We start from the raw sequence: 16638 nt of genomic DNA, 5'->3' as shown, positions 1-16638 counted from the left end.
CCGGGCGCCGGGAGAGGAGACGCCGGGGCCGGGCAGAGCCGGAGCGCCGGGGCCGCCGCGGGGTGCCGGGGTCGGGAGGAGCCGGGCGCCCGGTGCTCTGCAGCCGGAGCCACCGGGAGCCCCGGGGCTGCCGGACCGGGACACCTGGAGCCCTGGGGCTGCCGGACTGGAACCACCGGGAGCCCTGGGGCTGCCGTAGCGGGGCACCAGGAGCCCTGGGACTGCAGGACCGGAGCCACTGGGAGCCCTAGGACTGCTGGAGCAGGGCACTGGGAGCCCTGGGGCTGGGGCACCGGGAGCCCCGGGGCTGCCGGACTGGAGCCACCAGCAACCCTGGGACTGCCGTAGCAGGGCACCGGGAGCCCTGGGGCTGCTGGAACAGGGCACCGGGGGCCCTGGGGCTGGGGCCGGGGCACCGGGGGCCCTGGGGCTTCTGGACTGGAGCCACTGGGAGCCCTGGGGCACAGCCCAGCCGGTGCCCAGCGCTGACCACTGCTCCCACCTGCAGCCTGTTTGCCGGCTCCCAGGACACCCTGGCACCGCAGACCCCCGGGAAGGGCGCACAGCTGGCAGCCCCGGAGTTGGAGCTGGAGGGGGCCCTGGCCCCACGCTGCCGCTGCAGCCCCATCGCGCCCAGCCCCAGCGGCGGGAGGGTCCAGGCCCGCCGGCAGCTGAGCGTTGCCTGCACCATCTGCTGCATCTTCATGGTCGGGGAGGTGATAGGTAACTTGGGACAGGGATGGGGCCTGGGCACTGGGTCTGCAGCGGGCTGGGGGCCGGTGCTGGGTTGGGTGCTGGCACCAGCATCTCTGTTCCCCGCAGGTGGGTACCTGGCGCACAGCCTGGCCATCATGACGGACGCAGCCCACCTGCTGACGGACGTGGGCAGCATGTCTGTGAGCCTCTTCTCGCTCTGGGTCTCCACCCGGCCGCCCACCAAGACCATGAGCTTCGGCTGGCACCGCTCAGGTGAGGCTCTGGGGGGGGCACGGTGCTGCATCCCCGCAGCCCCGGCAGGCGCTGACAGCTCCCATCCCGCAGAGACGCTGGGCGCGCTGGTCTCCGTGCTCTCCATCTGGGTGGTGACAGGGGCGCTCGTCTACCTGGCAGCTGCCCGCATTGTCAGCGGCAACTACGAGATCGAGGCGCGAGCCATGCTGGCCACATCCGCCGGCGCCGTGGGGGTCAACCTGGTGTACGTCCCTCGGTCACCACATCCCCTGGCCCCACATGCGCGCCCCGAGCCCCAGCCCTGGCCCCGGAGGCATCTCCCATCCCTGCACCCCCAGTTCTGGCATCCCCAAGCACTGGCTCCCCACGCGTGTCTCCCTGTCCCCCACGCGCTCGTGGCTTCCAGCCCCCGTGTGCTGCCTGTGGTCCCACGTCCCCCGGCCTCCACATGCAGCGCTCTCCCTCAGCCCTGTCTCCCAGACCCAGCCCTGGCTCTGGCGTGTGTCTGGCCCCACACGTATGCTCCAGCCCCATGCGCATGCCCCAGCCCTCCAGCCCTCTYGTGCCTGGCCCCACACATATGCTCCAGCCCCACGCACGTGTCCCAGCCCTGCAGCCCTCTTGTGCCTGGCCCCACACATTTGCTCCAGCCTCACACATGCCCTGTGCATGCCCCAGACCCAGACACCCCCTGCACAGTGGCTGCTCTGCCCCTGCTGCGCCTCCAGCCCTGCCCTGCCCTGGGGGCCAGCCAGCCTTCGGCTCCCAGCCGGCACAGTGCTGAGCTGCCCTGCTCCCTCCAGCATGGCCTACGTCCTGCGCCAGTCCAGTGCCGCCCACAGCCATGGCCCAGGCTACGAGAAGCTGGAGGAGAGCCCCGGGGGCTGCTTGCCTGGCCGTGCCCCCCTGCCCGGCAGCACCAGCGTCCGTGCAGCCTTCGTGCACGTGGTGGGTGACTTGCTGCAGAGCGTCGGCGTCCTCGTGGCTGCCACCATCATCTACTTCAAGGTGTGCATCCCTTGGCCCGCCGGGTGCCCCTGCTCTGCCCAGGGCAGGCAAGGACGCCCTTGAGCCCCACGCAGGGCTGCCGTGGGGCCCTGGGACCTGGCCCCGCAGCCGCACGCAGCCTCTGCTCCCTGCAGCCCCAGTGCAAGATTGCAGACCCCATCAGCACCCTCCTCTTCTCGGTCTTCGTCCTCGGTTCCACCCTCACCATCCTCCGGGACGTCTTCAGAGTCCTCATGGAAGGTGAGCGGTGGCTGGGGCGGGCGCGGGGCTGTGGTTTTGGGTGCAGAGGGCTGAGGGCAGCCCTGGTGAGCCCCAGCGAGCCCCAGCAGGGCCAAGCAAGGCTGGGCACAGGGCTGACGCTCCCCGACCGGCGCCGTCGGCAGGGGCGCCGCGGGGCATCGAGTTCAGCGCAGTGAAGGAGGCACTGCTGGCGGTGGATGGGGTGAAGGGTGCGCACGACCTGCACATCTGGGCGCTGACGCTGAGCCACCACGTGGTGTCGGCTCATGTGGCCGTGGGTGAGTGTCCCCGCGCGCGGCCCGCCGGGCACGGCCCGCAGCCGCCCTGGAGCCCCGCGGACCCGGCCTGAGCGGCGCTGCCCCCCCAGATGCCGGCGCAGACCCGGACGCCGTGCTGCGGGACGCCACCACCCAGCTTCGGAGCAGGTTCGGCTTTGCGTCGTGCACGGTGCAGGTGGAGCGGTACCTGGAGGACATGGCAGCCTGCCGGCACTGCCAGGACCCTCACGCCTGAGCCCCCAGCCCCGCCGGCGCGCAGGAGCTGCCCCCGGAGCAGGACTGCAGCCCGGAGCTTGAGCAGCTCCTGCCCCAGCACTGCACCCCAGGCTGCACCAGCCCCACGCCGGGACGGCAACCCCCAGCCCGCGTGGGGCTGCCGGGGGGCCCCCAGCATCGTTCCCTGCTCGGAGCCCGCCGGGGGCAGGTCCTGTGCCCCAGCAGGGCTCCGCTCCCCGCTGGCATGGCACAGCACAGCGTGGCCGTGCCCGTGCTCCCGGGGGAGCCCCCACCCCACCAGGCTCTGCCACTGGAGGGACCAGCCCTGCCCCAGCCCCCAACATCCCGCGATGGCTCCAGGGGACCCTGCGCCAGCAGCACCACACACCAGGAAGGAAGGAGCACAGCACCCCAGCCCCACTCCAGCTGGGAAGGGGACCCACTCCCTGCACTTCCCCAGGAAGGGGAGGCGACGGCCTCACGGGCAGGGAGACCCCAGCCAGGGGCTCGGCCCCAAACGCTCCCATGCACCATGTCTGTAGGGCCAGCCCCACTCAGCCCCTGCCCGGTGCTGCCCCAGGGGGCAGGAGGGAGCAGCAGGAGCTGCTGCCGCAGGCACCCTCTCCTTTGCCCTTGTGCCCAGCCGCGAGAACAGCCAGCACGAGGAGGGAGCTCAGCCCTGGCCCCCGCCGCTGGTCACGCGACCCCATGCTGGGGCCAGCCCCAGGCTGGTGCCGCTCACAGCCCAGCAGGACGCGGGCACAGCACCAAGCCCGGCACCTCAGCGCTTTGCCTGGCCACGGGACGAGCAAGGAGCGGGGCAAGAGGGGCTGCTGCCCGGCTCAGGGCTGGGCCCATCCCCATCACACCACGGCCTGATCCATTCCCTCCTCTGTGAGTCAGCGTCTGTTGCACTTGTGGAGCATGTCTGTCTGTCTGTCTGTCTGTCTCGCTGTGCAAGAACTCCAGGCCGCGGTCAGAGAGCCTGCAGGCTTCAATAAACTTGTCCGAGAGCAGTGGAGGTGTCAGTGGCTGCTGTGAGGAGGGGACAGGGGAGAAGGGGCTGCCCCGGCCCCGCTGTGCCCCCGGGCAGAGTCCCACCAGTCCCAGAGCAGCACTGCCCCGTGTGGCCCCCTCCCAGGCACCGGCACTTTCCCAAAGGGCCAGGGCCCACCCGGGCCTTGCTGGCAGCACAAACAGCCTTTACAAAACAAACACCGTTTACTGCACAATTAAGATCACAGGCTCAATGTGAGCAATTCCAGAGCTCCTTGCACATCTGCAAGCCCCGGTCTGCTCCACTCAGGCTGACGCTGGCCCCAGCACCCCCTGCCAGCACCTGCGCCAGGACATGCACTGCGGGGAGCCAGGAGCAAGGGATGAGTGCAGCCCCGCACGCTTGCAGGCCCACAGGTGCTTCCCCCATGTCAGGCCCGAGCCCCACAGTGCAAGACTTGTGCCAGGGACTCRGCACCCGTTCCGTCCCCACACCAGCTGAAGCCAAACAGGGCRGAAAGGATCCTTCTGGCCCAGAACATCCCAGGTGACAGCCAGGAGCAGTGCACCCTCCCCAGGAAGGCAGGGGCCCCGGAGGCAAGGAGCACCACGAGCCGGGCGCACAGCTCCTTTGGGACCCTGGCCAGCACGGGCTGCCCACAGGGCCTGGGCTCCTGCCCAGGGTAGCACGGGGGATGCCACTGTGCTACTCGGCCGGCAGCGGGGAGTGCTCCATGGGGCTGGGGCTGTCTGGTGGGTCCCTGTACAGGGAGCTGAAGCGGGCACGGCTCTCCAGGAGCAGCTGGTGGCCCACACCAGACGCCAGCCCTACAAGGCAGTGTGCCCGCACGATGCCAGCCTGCCCTCCCGACACCAGCCAGCCGTGCGAGTCCAGGTTGGGGCTGAAGCGCACCTGCGGGAAGAGAAGAGGGTCAAGCAGAGATCGGCCGGGGCACTGGGATCGCGGCAGCCCGGGGGGCAGCACGGGGAGGGTGATGGATGAAGATGCTGGCTGCAAGCCGCTGGGGCTGCCAGGCAGCATCTGTGGGTCTGCTGTGCCCTCCAGTTAACACTGGGGCACAGGGGGTGGGCACAGCCTCTCCCCACACATACTAACCCAGTCTGGGCATAGCCCCCTGCAACACAGCCTGGCCCTGGGGCAAGAAGGGCTGAAGACCTTTGGTCTCCCCAGGCTGCTGGTCCTCAGCTAAGTGGGAGGAAACCCAGAACTGAATGAGGGGGCAGCGCATGCCACAGAACTCCTGCCTGTCCCGCTCCCCCTTCCCAGGCTGCGAGTCAGGCTGCCGGCCCAGCACAGCCCTGTCTCACCTTGTGCAAGGACTCCAGCTGCAGGCGGTCGAGGCTCAGCTCTGCCTTCACCTCCTGCGTGTGCATCCTGCGCATGGGCTCCCGGCTCGGGAAGTTCTTGAAGCTGCGCTGTGAAGTGGAGGCATGGTGAGGGGCAGTGTGCTGTGAGCGGGATTGCTGCGTGCGCACGGGGACATCACCCGGACTGCAGCATAAGCAGGTGCTGCTTGGCCACGGGACACATGGATCACCCTCAGGGCCACCCGCCGAGCACAGTCATGGCCTCAAGCTTCCTGCAAAGGACAGCGCTGCTGGGGGCAGCACGAGGCAGTTCCTCCAGGGAGGGACTGGGCAGGGTGACAGGAGCAGGGAGACCTGTCCCCACCACCCACATGCTTCTCCAGTGCTGGCAACTCTGACCTACAGAGACTCACTCCTGTCTCCAGGAAGCCCCTGGGGCACAGCCGTCCCCTGAGGTCCCAAGCTAGCGGCTCCAAACAGGGCCTGGATGCTAGTGTCAGCCCAGGTAGTGCTGTGACCCCAGAGGCTCCTTTCCAGGGCTGGGCACTGCCAAACTGCTGGTTCACAGCCAGGATATGTTGACAGCCTTGCCCTGCTCCCAGAGAAAACCCACAGTTATGCCCCCCACTGCCTGGGGACCAACAGTCAACAGGGACCACACTGGGCTTGCTCACTGCTCAGGCTCCCTGCCGGCAGGAGGAAACACCCTGATCAGGCCTGGCCCCAGGCTGACGGTACCGCAAGGTCCAGGCTGCGTGGATGTGGGGCAGCATGGCAGATCAACACCTTGCTCTCAGGCCAAACTGTGCTCCACAGGAGGCCAGGGGCTGGCGCACACTCTGAGCAGCATCTCCACACCCTGCCATCCTCACACGCCCAGCCACAACCCAACAGGCCCCTCAACCTGCTCCCACACCTGCAAGGTCCCACGCATGGTCAGGAGCATCCCCGGCCCCACGGGTCTGTCCCCCTGCCCTYGTACCAGGTCTGTGTCCCGGAAGCAGATGCAGGTCTTGGTCACCATCTCACTGTAGAGCCTGGTCTTTGGCAGGGCCTGCTCGCCACCCTCGGGTCCCGCAGGGCCGCAGGGCAGCAGATCAGCTTTGTAGACTGGCTGTGGGAGAGAGGGAGCTGAGGCCGGCGGGTCTGTCTGTGCTCCAGGGGCAGCTGCTGTGACCCCAGCCCCGGGCCCAGCCAGGCGGGACCACGCTGGGGCTGTGGGGAGCCTTGGGGGTCCTGCCCTGCTCCGGAGCACCGTGGGCTCTGAGGCAGGAGGAGAGGAAGAGGGTTCTGGCCACTGGGGCATGCGACAAGACAGGGCCAGGCCTGCCCCAGTCACAAGCCTAACCCAAGAGGTCCTCATCCCGGTGCCTAGCCTGCTGCCACCGCTCTTCCCCACAGCACAGCCTCCTACCTACAGCCGCTGCCTGYGCCCCAAGACAAGAGCACGACAGCCTCCATCWGCATGCATGGGGCAACAGATGCCCAGGTAAGGACTGTTCATGAAGCCCCTTTCAGTGACCCAGACACAACTCCCACCCTGCCCAGCCCGACGTGCACCACAGACAGACCCCGCCGAGGACAGCGGGCTCTTACGAATCTGCGCTCTGAGGGCCGCTTGATGTTAAGGGGGTTGACAGCCAGGTCAGGCAGCACGGCAGCCACCAGCTCCCCGGTGATGTCTCCAGCAGCCACTGTGTTCAGCCAGTCTGAGCCAGAGATGCTCTGCAGGAAAAGGCGGCTCTAGGACACCAGGGTCCCAACAAGCTCTTCAGGACCACCCAGGCAGCAGGCCAGGCAGTGGCAGCACTAACGCACACCCCTGGACACAGCTCTGCTCCCCCGGGGCAGGGCCTGACTCACAAATGTAGCCAGCTTGGCTGCAGTCAGGGACAACACCTCACCCTGCTGCCACAGTCCCTCATCCCAGGAGCAGAAGATAACTCCAAGAGCCGGGGGCTCACACGGGCTTGGCAGTTTGCCCCCAACCTTCACCCCAAGAGCTGCAGCGCCCAGCTGGCCCTAGGTGTGAGGTGGGCACCCACCCCTCCGGCCATGGCTCATCAGGGCTCCCCGTGGACAGGACTGTACTGCACAAGCCTCTTACCCACACAGTTCCCTTGCGAGGGGCCACAAAATAAGCCTTGAAGCCTAGGTATCCAGCATCGATATAGTGGATCCCACAGAGACCATAACTGCAACAGAAAAAGAACATGAGGGCAGTGTCCCRCACTGCCGCCCAGGGACAGCGAGAGCCAAGCAGCCCAGACAGAAAGCCACCTCCCCAGAGACACAGGGACCTCAGCTGACAGTAGGGGAGGAAGGGGAGCTGCCCTCTCTCTAGCAGCAGGTAATAACATGGCTTAGGGCAGCTCTTGGAAGTTAAGAACACGCTAAGACCCCAGAACCCTTCTGCAAACTCGTGTCAGTCCGGGGACACTGTGCCAGAAGGGGGCATGCAGCAGCCCCAATGCCCAGCCCAGCTCCAGGGCTTCGTCCTTCCCAGCCCCGCTTGCTGCTCTCACCCCTGTGCCGCAGCATGGCATCCCCTCAGCTGCGCTAACGCTGTGCAACTGTGCTGTGACCCGCGATGGGTAGAGCCTGCACTCGCCACAGCACAGCAGGACATTCCCAGGGAGGGAGAGATCGTGAGAGCCCTGTGAGGGGGACAGCTGGGAGGAGGTAAGAGCAGATGCCAGCAGCAGAGCTGGCCCCCAGGACCCCTGTGGCAGGCACTAAGCCGGCCCTGGCACTCACGAGGCGTAACAGTTGTCCTGGGCCACTGTGACCCCGTTGTAAGGCAGCAGCCAGGCCACCTCGGTGCTGAGGAACCGCTTGATGCTGTTGATGGGCTCATAGAGCCGTCGCAGGTCCCAGAACTTAATCTTCCGGTCGTTCCCTGCCGTGACCAGGAAGTTGCTGAGAACAAGGAGAGAGGCAGCACTCAGATCCCAGAGCAGAGCTGTGCCCTGTCCCTGCCGCAGGAAAGGGGGGCCCTGATCCTGCAGCATAGCACTGCCCCCACAGGCGGCAGCTAAACCACCCCCCACTCCACAAAGCACAAAAACCCAACCTGTTGCCAGGCTTTGGTGCCTCGGGGGGCCAAGTGCCATCAGCACTGAGTCCTCTTAAACCCAGCTCTGCAAAGGAACCTCATTTCCAGGAGCAAGCCTGCTCTCCCGGGCAGGGCCCACACCATGCACCATGGGCCTGCTCTCACCTGTTGGCCTTGCACCACTCGATGCTCCGGACAGCGTGGTCGTGGGCCAGGAAGCACCGGAAGGGGTAGAGCTTGAGGGAGCCATCGGGCTGGCGCACACGCTGCAGCAGGGACTTAGTGGGCAGGTTCCAGATGGCTACAGTGCCTGAGGGAAGGACGTGTGTCTGCGATGAGCTGCTCCATCAGCTCCCCTGCCCCCGCACCGGAGCTGGRGAGCAACTGTGCTGGGGCCACAGGCACTACGGAGATGCCGAGCGCTGCAGCGTGGGTCTAAGGCAGCATCCAGCGTGAGCTGGGCTGAGAGGATGGGCAACAGCACAGCAAAGGGCAGGAGCAGCCTAGCTAGGCTGCAGGAGCAGTGAGGCACAGCAGCAGACCCAGAGTCATGGCAGGCTGCTCAGGACAGGACGATACTGCTCAGCTACAGCAGGTCCCGGCAGTGCAGCGCAAAGCTGTTTGGCCTCAGGTGACCTGCAAATTCATGTCCAGGCAAGTCATGGACAGATGCGGATTAAGCCAGAGCAAAGTCCTGGAGCCGACAGGTATGTGAGGGGGCCTATGAGCCACATCAGGGAAAGCCACCTCCCTCCTCCAGGGAAGGGCAGAGGGTTCTTACGCAGCGCCTGCTCCRTGCCAGCACTGCCTCCCACTTGCTGCTGCTCACCCCAACATTGTCCATGTACCTTATTCTCAGGATCCTCTATTCCCTGCCCCAAGCTGAGACTGAGAGAGTACTAAGCTCAGTGCATGTCCCCGTCTGCTGCAGAGGGAGTACTGGACCCCTCCCTTGCTTCTTGCCAGCTCTGCCGTGGGCTGCAGCCCCTCTCAAGCAGGAGGGGGACTCACCATCATAGAAACCAGCTGCGAGGTGATGATGGGGCTTGGTTGGCATCCAGGAGAGGCTGAAGCACTGGCCGCACTCAGATGCATTCCCTGCCTGGATAGAGCCCACCTGGAGGGTGGCAATACACTGTACCTGGAAACACAACGACAGACACAGGTCACAGCCCCGTGCTGTTACTAGCCGTGTCCCAAGAGGTTTGGCAGCAAAGGGGTTTGCCACCCCAGACACCCTGGGCCAGCGAGACCTGCCAGCTTCCTGACTGCCTCCCCAGCTCTCCGACCCGCACTGGGCAGGAGGCTTGCTGGGTGCCAGTCCCGATGTGGGAACGCAGTGGTAGAGGACACTGACCTTGCAGATAAGGTGCTTGTGGAGGGACCCATCTAGAAGAGAGCAGAGGACGGTCAGGACAAACAACAGCTCTCCTAGAAACTCCCTGTGGCAGGAGCTGTTCAGCAGCCCAGAGCCTGCCTCGGTGTTCCCTGTGGCCCTGGCCAGGGTCCCGGTCCCCATCCTGCCCACCCAGCCAGAGCAGCGCCCCCACCACAGCCTGCGAATGGTCAGCAGGCAACACTCAGCAGCAGAAGACAGGAGTAAATGGATCAACAAACCCAAGAGCATGTAGAGGCATCATCTCCAGGAACTTCCTGCGCTGGAGGAAGGGGAGCACTGAAAGGCTCCTCAAGCAGAGACGAGACAGGTCGGACATTCCCTCCCTACCCCAAAGATCTTTGCCCCATCAAGACTGAAGATGTGTTCACCAAACCCAAGGGGACCCTGAGACATATGGGGCCAGACCAGCCGGAACGACTCCGAGTCCCTTCAGCCAGACCAAGGTCCCATCAGGGGAGGAAACAAACATCTGTGCGGAACAGACCGCTGCCCCCGGCAAAGCGAGGCCGAGCTGGCCAGGCCAGGCCTGTGCCGGGGACCAAGAAGCCAGGACAGCAGCTCCCAGGGAGCTGCCCCGCAGCGTGCAGACTGCGCAGGGCCCCCCTGTGCCCAAATGGCTTGCCATGAGGTGCCCGCAGGCCCTCTATGCACCACCTCTGTCTGCTGGAGGGTCTGCCCTGCCAGCACCACGCGAGCGCTGCGGGGCCCCTATCCCACACCTCTCGGGCCAAAGGGCCCCCACGTCCGGCATGGGGCTGACTGAGATACCAGCAAGCTTTCAGCAGAAAAACAAGCGCATCCGCAGCTCAGAGCGCAGCAACTGCAGGCAGAGGTGGTGTCACGCAGAGATACAGAGCAGCCATGCATCTTCTCCGGCACTTCAATTACAGCTGAGTCAGGGAGCAGAGAGCAGCCACGGGGAAGGCACTGGCTGTTCACGAGGCAGAAACACCTAGTGATGGGTGTGGGGGGCCCTTGGGGGAACCCAGCACAGTCACATCAACCCAGGAGCCTCTAGCAGGGCCCCAAAACACCAGTCTGACACTGGTGCCGCAGCTGCAAATCCCCACCAGCACCCCCAGGCCGACTGCAAGGCGCACGGACAGCACGCGCAGCCGCAGCCGGGCTGACGCTACACAACAGGACCAAGCCTGTCCACGAGAGCTTTGCAGGCTGGGGAAGGATCCGTGCCTGCCGCAAGCGCCCCACGTGGGGGCTGCGGCAGCAGCGCAAACCAGCTGGAACTGACAGTCTGAACGGGGGTCGGGAGAGGCTGCACCAGGGAACAGCGCGGGGCCCGGTGCCGGCAGCAGCACGACGTGCTGATGAGGGCGGGCAGCCACACTCTGGTGTAGGAAACCAGTTTCCCATTGCCAGCGACGGGTGTACGGGCTGTTGGCCACRGCTGAGCGACCACGAGCAGCACGCACAGATCATCAATCTTGCTCAGCACCCGGCAGATGAGACTATTACAAGCACCATTAGCCGGAGCCAGCAGAGAGCTCCAAACCCCAGATCTCCGCTACGACAAACAGCTCACAGTTGGGCTGGAATAAGGAGCTCTGCCACGACAGGGCGGGCCTGGTGCCCTGGCACGACGCGCTGCCCCTGCCACCGCTGCAGGCTTCCTGTAGCAAGCAGGCGGGTAGGCAAGGCTCGGAAATACGCTACTGCAGGCTGAGCAGCTACGTGCTGCCCTGCAAGGCCACTCCAACCACAGCAATGTTGCTGGAAGCCCCTCCCAGCATATCCTACTCAGGCTCAGCTCCAGACAGGGCTGTCCCAGGAAGCCACGCGCTGGCCAGGCTGCTACAGCATCCCCCAGCCACTGAACCCGTTTCTGGTCGACAGCATTTCAACATACACTGATGCTGCTCCCAGAAAGGAACTCCCAGCTCCTCTCTCTGCCAGAGGCCAGACCAAAGCCAGCAGTGGTGACAGCAGCAGGGCCACCCCATCTCACGTCTAGAGGCGTGCAGCAGGCTCACGGCACCCTGCTGCACTCGCAGCTCCCAGGCAGGGCAGCGCAGGCCTGAGCGTGGTCCCTCCTTGTCGGGCTGCATCGAGCGACCACAGCCTGCCCCACAGCTGTGCCCCACCAGCACCACGGCCACAGGCTGCGGCCGCCAGAGCTCCCCCRTCTCAGCACGGGGCACCACAACCTTTGCAGGCAGACAGGCCCCAGGGCTCCAATGTCCACCCGCCAGCACGGTGGGACGAGGGTCAGGACGTCTCTGCCCCACTCCCCTGCCAGGCGGCGCAGCTCTTCCTACCTTTTACCTGGGTTCTCTTACAGGTCTGCAGGGCCTCGGGGTGCGGGAGGGAGTACAGCACCACCTTGCCGTCCGAGAAGGCCACGGCCAAGAGGCCCAGCCGGCTCATCTGAGGATGCTGCAGAATAAGACACACAGGCTCAGGCTCCCAGCAGCTGTGAGCTGTGGTTTCAGAGGGGCGAGGGGCCACGCAGGTCATGCTCCCCTGCCTGGGGAAGCTGAGGCTACAGCAAGAACAAGGACTTAGAGCCACCAGCTCAGCCTCCTCCCAGTGCAGACCTACCTTCCTGGAGGCGGTGGGCGGCTCCCAGGCACCGCTCGGGCAGAACTTCATGTCCCAGACGCAGCCATGGTCAGCAGCGACACCATAGGCCAGCCCAACCTTGTTAGCAGAGCTGCAGGCACAGGTTGAACCATGAAGAAGGCAGGAGCTGGTGCCCAGCAGCTACAGTCCGCACCAGCAGCAAAGCTGGGCTCTAGCACAACCTGCGCAGTTCAGGCCATGGCCAGCAGCCCTGGGAGAGGACAAGCCTCCAGGCAGTGGCAGGTCACTGCGGCCTGCTCAGAGCGAGCTCCGTGGAGCTGCATGCGCAGCACAGAGTCCTGTTGAGAACTTAACCAGCCATTGAGGGACCTGACACACCCCCTGTCCCTCCCTAGGGGATAGGAAAGGGAAGAGCACAGCCCCGATTGATCGATCGATCGAATTCCCTATGCGAGGCCATTCTCCACRCCGGATGACTCACCCCTCCTCCTGCTGCAGCGTGCCCAGGCTCCAGAGCTGCAGAAGCGCAGGGCCCCCGTGGAGCCCAGCCACGCTATGCGTCTCRTCCATGCTCTTATGGCAGTAGAGAGCCACGTACTGAGAGGCCGCCGAGCCCTCCGGGGACGGGCACCACTCCATTGCCCACACAGGGCCGCCCACGAAGAAGGACACGTCCAGACGCTCCTCATGGGGCTGCAGAGAGTTAAACCTGCCAGCAAGGAGGCAGCTAAGGGCACCCGCCAAGAGCAGCACTGCCACAGGGTGGGAGCGCGTGGGCCGAGGGAGGGCAGCGCCCAGCTGGCACAGAGCCCCGACACGGGGCAGGACCGCTCTGTCCTGCAGTAAGATCCCAGGGCATGCTGTGTGGATCAGTCGCTCAGCCCACCACCAGCCCTGCTGGACCTCTCTGCTGCTGACCCAGATCTGCCGGGGCAGCAGCCACCCACATCAGCTGCTTGGGGGTCGCTGCATCTCCCAGGCATAACATCCACCCCCTCGGCGGTCCCTTGCGGCAGCCCTCTCACAGACCTGTTTATTCTGTACAAGGCACCATCTTCTTCAATGCCTTCCCGATGGATTAAGAAGAGGGGAGATTTCTCCTCTGCTGGCAGGTACGGGGCAGCTTCACTGGGGAGGCAGAAAAAGGTGAGAGGATGCCTCCCCCCGCAGCCCCACCTTGGGAAACCACTCGTCCCTCACCCAGCCCTGCCCCAGGCACGGGGCTCTCCCAGCCGGCTGTGCTCCAGCACCCATCCAGCCCACCACACAGCCCAGCATGACCTGCTGCAGGCCCCTGGGCCACCTGAGGGCTACTCAGGCTCCGAGGAAAAAACCCACCATACCCCAAATCCTGTGATGAGGAAGCTAGAACCTGATCCCATGAGAGGGATGCAGGGGTACAGCACTGGCTGCATCCTTACTGCCCCCCAACCTCCACAGCTGCAGGCCTCTGACTATCCCCACCCCAGCTCATCCACATCATTACTAGGACCTGCCCCATCAGGCAGCGTGACTGCAGGCAGTGCTTGCGCCACGCATTCCCTCCCATCCACTCTCCCTTCCTACACCGCTCTGGCCAGCACCCAGGAGACGGTACCTTTCAGAGAGACACATCCACTTGTGCACCAAAGGGATCCAGTCAGGAAACTCCCACCGTGAGTAATTTTGATCCCGCCTGCAGGGGACAAGCCAGACATGACAGCAAAACTCCCTCCCCAGCCCAGGCCCAACCACAGCAGCACAGCCAGCCCCTCTGTACTCTGCCCCATAGCAGCCACGGGCTCTGCCCGCATCCCACAGCGCACATCCCTGCAGGGTGCCGCTGCCCTACACCCGCACCAGCTCAGCTCCCAGCCTTCCCCTCAGGGCCAGGCCAGCCAAAGGACCCGCTACGCACACCCAGCCTGCTCCAAATCTGTCCCCTGAGGCAGCGGCACAAGCGCAAGAGGCAGGAATGAGACAAGACCTGCCAGAGCCAAGTTCGCCCCAGTACCCCGCACCAAGGGGCAAAGGGCTTTGGCACCCCCTGCCTGGCCCAGCCCTGCTCCGCGCAACTGCCGTGCTTCCACTGCTGACTGGGGGCACAGTCCTCGGCAGCCACCAGCGGAACGCTGACGTTCCTGTCAGGGCTCCCGAACATCCCACATGCATTCCCGACGGCGCACACCCCTTTGTCCTCATGCCTGTGGCAGTGAGGATGTACAGGACAGCAACACCCACCGCTCCCCTTAGCCTCCCCCAAGCCCTCCACTTACACACTGCAGGTGAGGCTGGAGCACTTCTCCACCGGGGCCATGATGGAGTTGTGGAAGCCGTTGGGAGCGAGGCCTCGGCACTGAGGCTTGGATCTCTGGGCACAAGAGCAAACAGGCTCAGAGCAGGACCTGGCCAAAGGGCCCAACCCAGCCTGTCTCTGCCTGCCCAGATGTTCCCACAAACCTCTAGTGGGACAAGGCTGATGCAGCCCACGAGCGCAGAGCTCTTTCCCAGCCTCAGCTGCAGCAGTCACACAAGACCGTGCCACTCCGAGCTAAAGACACAAAGTCCTATTCCTCCAGGAACCACAGGCCAGCCTCCCTCAACCCTGCCTTTACCTCCCTCCCATCAGCTTCAGCAGGAGCCCTGCACCCCCCTCCTATCCTGCCCCCAGCCACCCTCGCTCTGCTCACTGTTAAGACAAAGGAGCTTGTGTCTGGATTCACACTCGATAGGCACCATGCCATCCCTGACAGCATCCTGCTCCAGGGCTATTTGGTGGTGCCCCTGCCCCCAAATACCTACGGGTAGGGGCACCACACTACAGCTCAGACACTCTGTGTTGTTTACCCCAGGTGATGAGTGGGAAGCCGCCAAGGCCATTACCCCTGCAGACGACATCTTTGTACTGTGTCCCCGGAGAGCCTCCGGCTCYGACTCCGAGACCTCACTGAGCGGCGCATCACTCCCCTCCTCCTCCTCTGCCTGCAGCAACACCTCCTCTGAGGGCACAAAATCAGCATCTCGCACAGGGTCATCACCATCTGTTTCCTCCTCCTTCTTCCTCCGGCTACGACGCTTCTTCTGGACACGCTCGAGCTCTGGCTCCTGGGCACCCTCCGTGGGAGCTGGGGGCTGGTACACAGACGTCAGCTCCTCTGCCAGCTCCTGCAGGTACAGCAAAGCCCTGGGACACCAAAGGCATTGCCCACAGGTGAGAAGAGGGGACGGCACACGGCCCAGTCAGCCCTCCCAGACCAGGCGGACGCATCCCACCAGCTTGCGGGCTGGGAAAATGCTTTGCCCCAGCACCCCCCACAACTAGGCTGCACCAGAGCCCATCTCAACGGCACCATGCAGCATCCAGCCCAACCGCTCAGACACAGAGGGCCTCCCTTCCCTTCTCCAGGGAATCCCAACCTCCCCAGGGTCTCTGGGAGCAGACGGGGAAGGCATCCAACAGGCTAAGGTAGTACACGGCCCTTTGGCAGCCGGGGTGCAAGAAAGCCAGAGATCTTCCTGTGAGGGCCCTCAGGAAGGGGAGTTCCCACACGGGGCATCCTGCTGCACTAGATCATGTGCTACGCCACCTCTCTGCACAGACAGACAAGGCCAGGGCAGTTCCTGCCCCTCTCCAACGTGGCCAGCTCTTCCCCTGCAAATCCATGCTTCACACAAGCGCTCAAGGGACACCCAGGCACTGTCTGAACCTGCTCTCAGAGACCCCAGAGGACTCAGGAATCCCCCTTCAGCAGTGTGGGCTCATACAGCTTGCTCTTCCCCCTCACCCTGTCCTCGTCAGGAACCAAGGAGACCTCTTCCCCACCACAGACGCCCCCCGCCCTCAAACAGCAACCCCATGTGGGCTCAACTGCAGCCCTCACTGTTCTCTATGCTGCATTGCTCCTGGGACACAGACGTATCCTGTCCTAGAAGAGGACTCTCTGACGGGGAGTCAGTCTGTCCCGCCAACATCAGCCACTCAGGGCTAAAATCTTTCAGGAAAGACATTGCAAACCCTCAGGCAAGGCAGAGACCTAGAGAAACTGCCTCGGGAGAGCGGCCACGTGCCTGCCCTTCCAGGCTTGCTCTGCGCCCTGCCTTCCCACGGCCCGCTGCCCCTGCTCACACTTTAGCTGCCCGTCGCTTGGGGCGTCCGGCCGGGGCGGTCTCCAGGCCCTCCGGGGCCTCTCCGCTCCCCAGCATCTTCTGCACGCAGATGGGATCTGGCGTCGGGCACTCCAGGCCCTGGGACAGTTTCAGCAGCAGCATCTCTGCCTTGGATTTGCGCCCTCGCTTCCTGGGTGCCTTCAGGGGCGGCACAGGCCCATTCTCAGCGGCCCCCGAGGGCTCCCCGTGACCCTCCGGCTCCTCCGGGGCCGGGCTGCTGGGAGCGCGAGGACTCCTCTTTGTTTTCTGGTTTCGGACAGTTTTTTTCTGGGACTTTGTGGCTTCTACTACCTCTTTGGAAGGGGCCGGAGCGTCCAGATCTGCAAGCGGTGACAGTTCCCCTGCCCAAAAACAAGGACCCGAGTTAGCGGCAGAGCCAGCGCTGCTGCCCTGTTGCTCCTTCCCCCGGGCACCGCCCGGCGGCCCCGCCGCGGGCGCCGGCCGCGAGCTGCGGGGCCGAAGCAGCAGGAGGCCGCGGCGGG

At 64.9% G+C, this 16638-nt stretch overlaps 2 protein-coding genes across 2 annotated transcripts in view; one reads left to right on the top strand and one right to left on the bottom strand.

The window, feature by feature from the left end:
- The window catches only part of SLC30A3 (solute carrier family 30 member 3), a 4393-nt gene extending 1633 nt beyond the window's left edge, over positions 1-2760 (top strand). Inside the window, exons 2-8 of the mRNA XM_026055885.1 lie at positions 266-723; positions 823-969; positions 1042-1195; positions 1755-1959; positions 2094-2199; positions 2343-2477; positions 2567-2760. Of these exons, the coding sequence (XP_025911670.1) occupies positions 266-723; positions 823-969; positions 1042-1195; positions 1755-1959; positions 2094-2199; positions 2343-2477; positions 2567-2712 (1351 nt within the window). The 3' untranslated portion in view covers positions 2713-2760. The remainder of the gene's footprint in view (positions 1-265; positions 724-822; positions 970-1041; positions 1196-1754; positions 1960-2093; positions 2200-2342; positions 2478-2566) is intronic.
- Positions 2761-3895: 1135 nt separating this feature from the next.
- Positions 3896-16579, bottom strand: GTF3C2 (general transcription factor IIIC subunit 2; the record flags this gene model as incomplete). The annotated part of the gene is made up of 17 exons (XM_026055884.1): positions 3896-4602; positions 5019-5126; positions 5935-6132; positions 6615-6743; positions 7126-7213; positions 7776-7937; positions 8239-8383; positions 9085-9214; positions 9431-9462; positions 11746-11863; positions 12029-12140; positions 12492-12719; positions 13040-13138; positions 13608-13685; positions 14266-14360; positions 14873-15173; positions 16116-16579. Coding segments are annotated over 17 exons (2694 nt in total), but the record flags the coding sequence as incomplete, so codon positions are not given.
- Positions 16580-16638: the final 59 nt, after the last annotated feature.

The sequence above is a fragment of the Apteryx rowi genome, unplaced genomic scaffold, assembly GCF_003343035.1.
Source record: "Apteryx rowi isolate R43461 unplaced genomic scaffold, aptRow1 scaffold_1272, whole genome shotgun sequence".
Lineage (NCBI taxonomy): Eukaryota > Metazoa > Chordata > Aves > Apterygiformes > Apterygidae > Apteryx > Apteryx rowi.
This window is presented reverse-complemented; position numbering and strand designations above follow the sequence as displayed.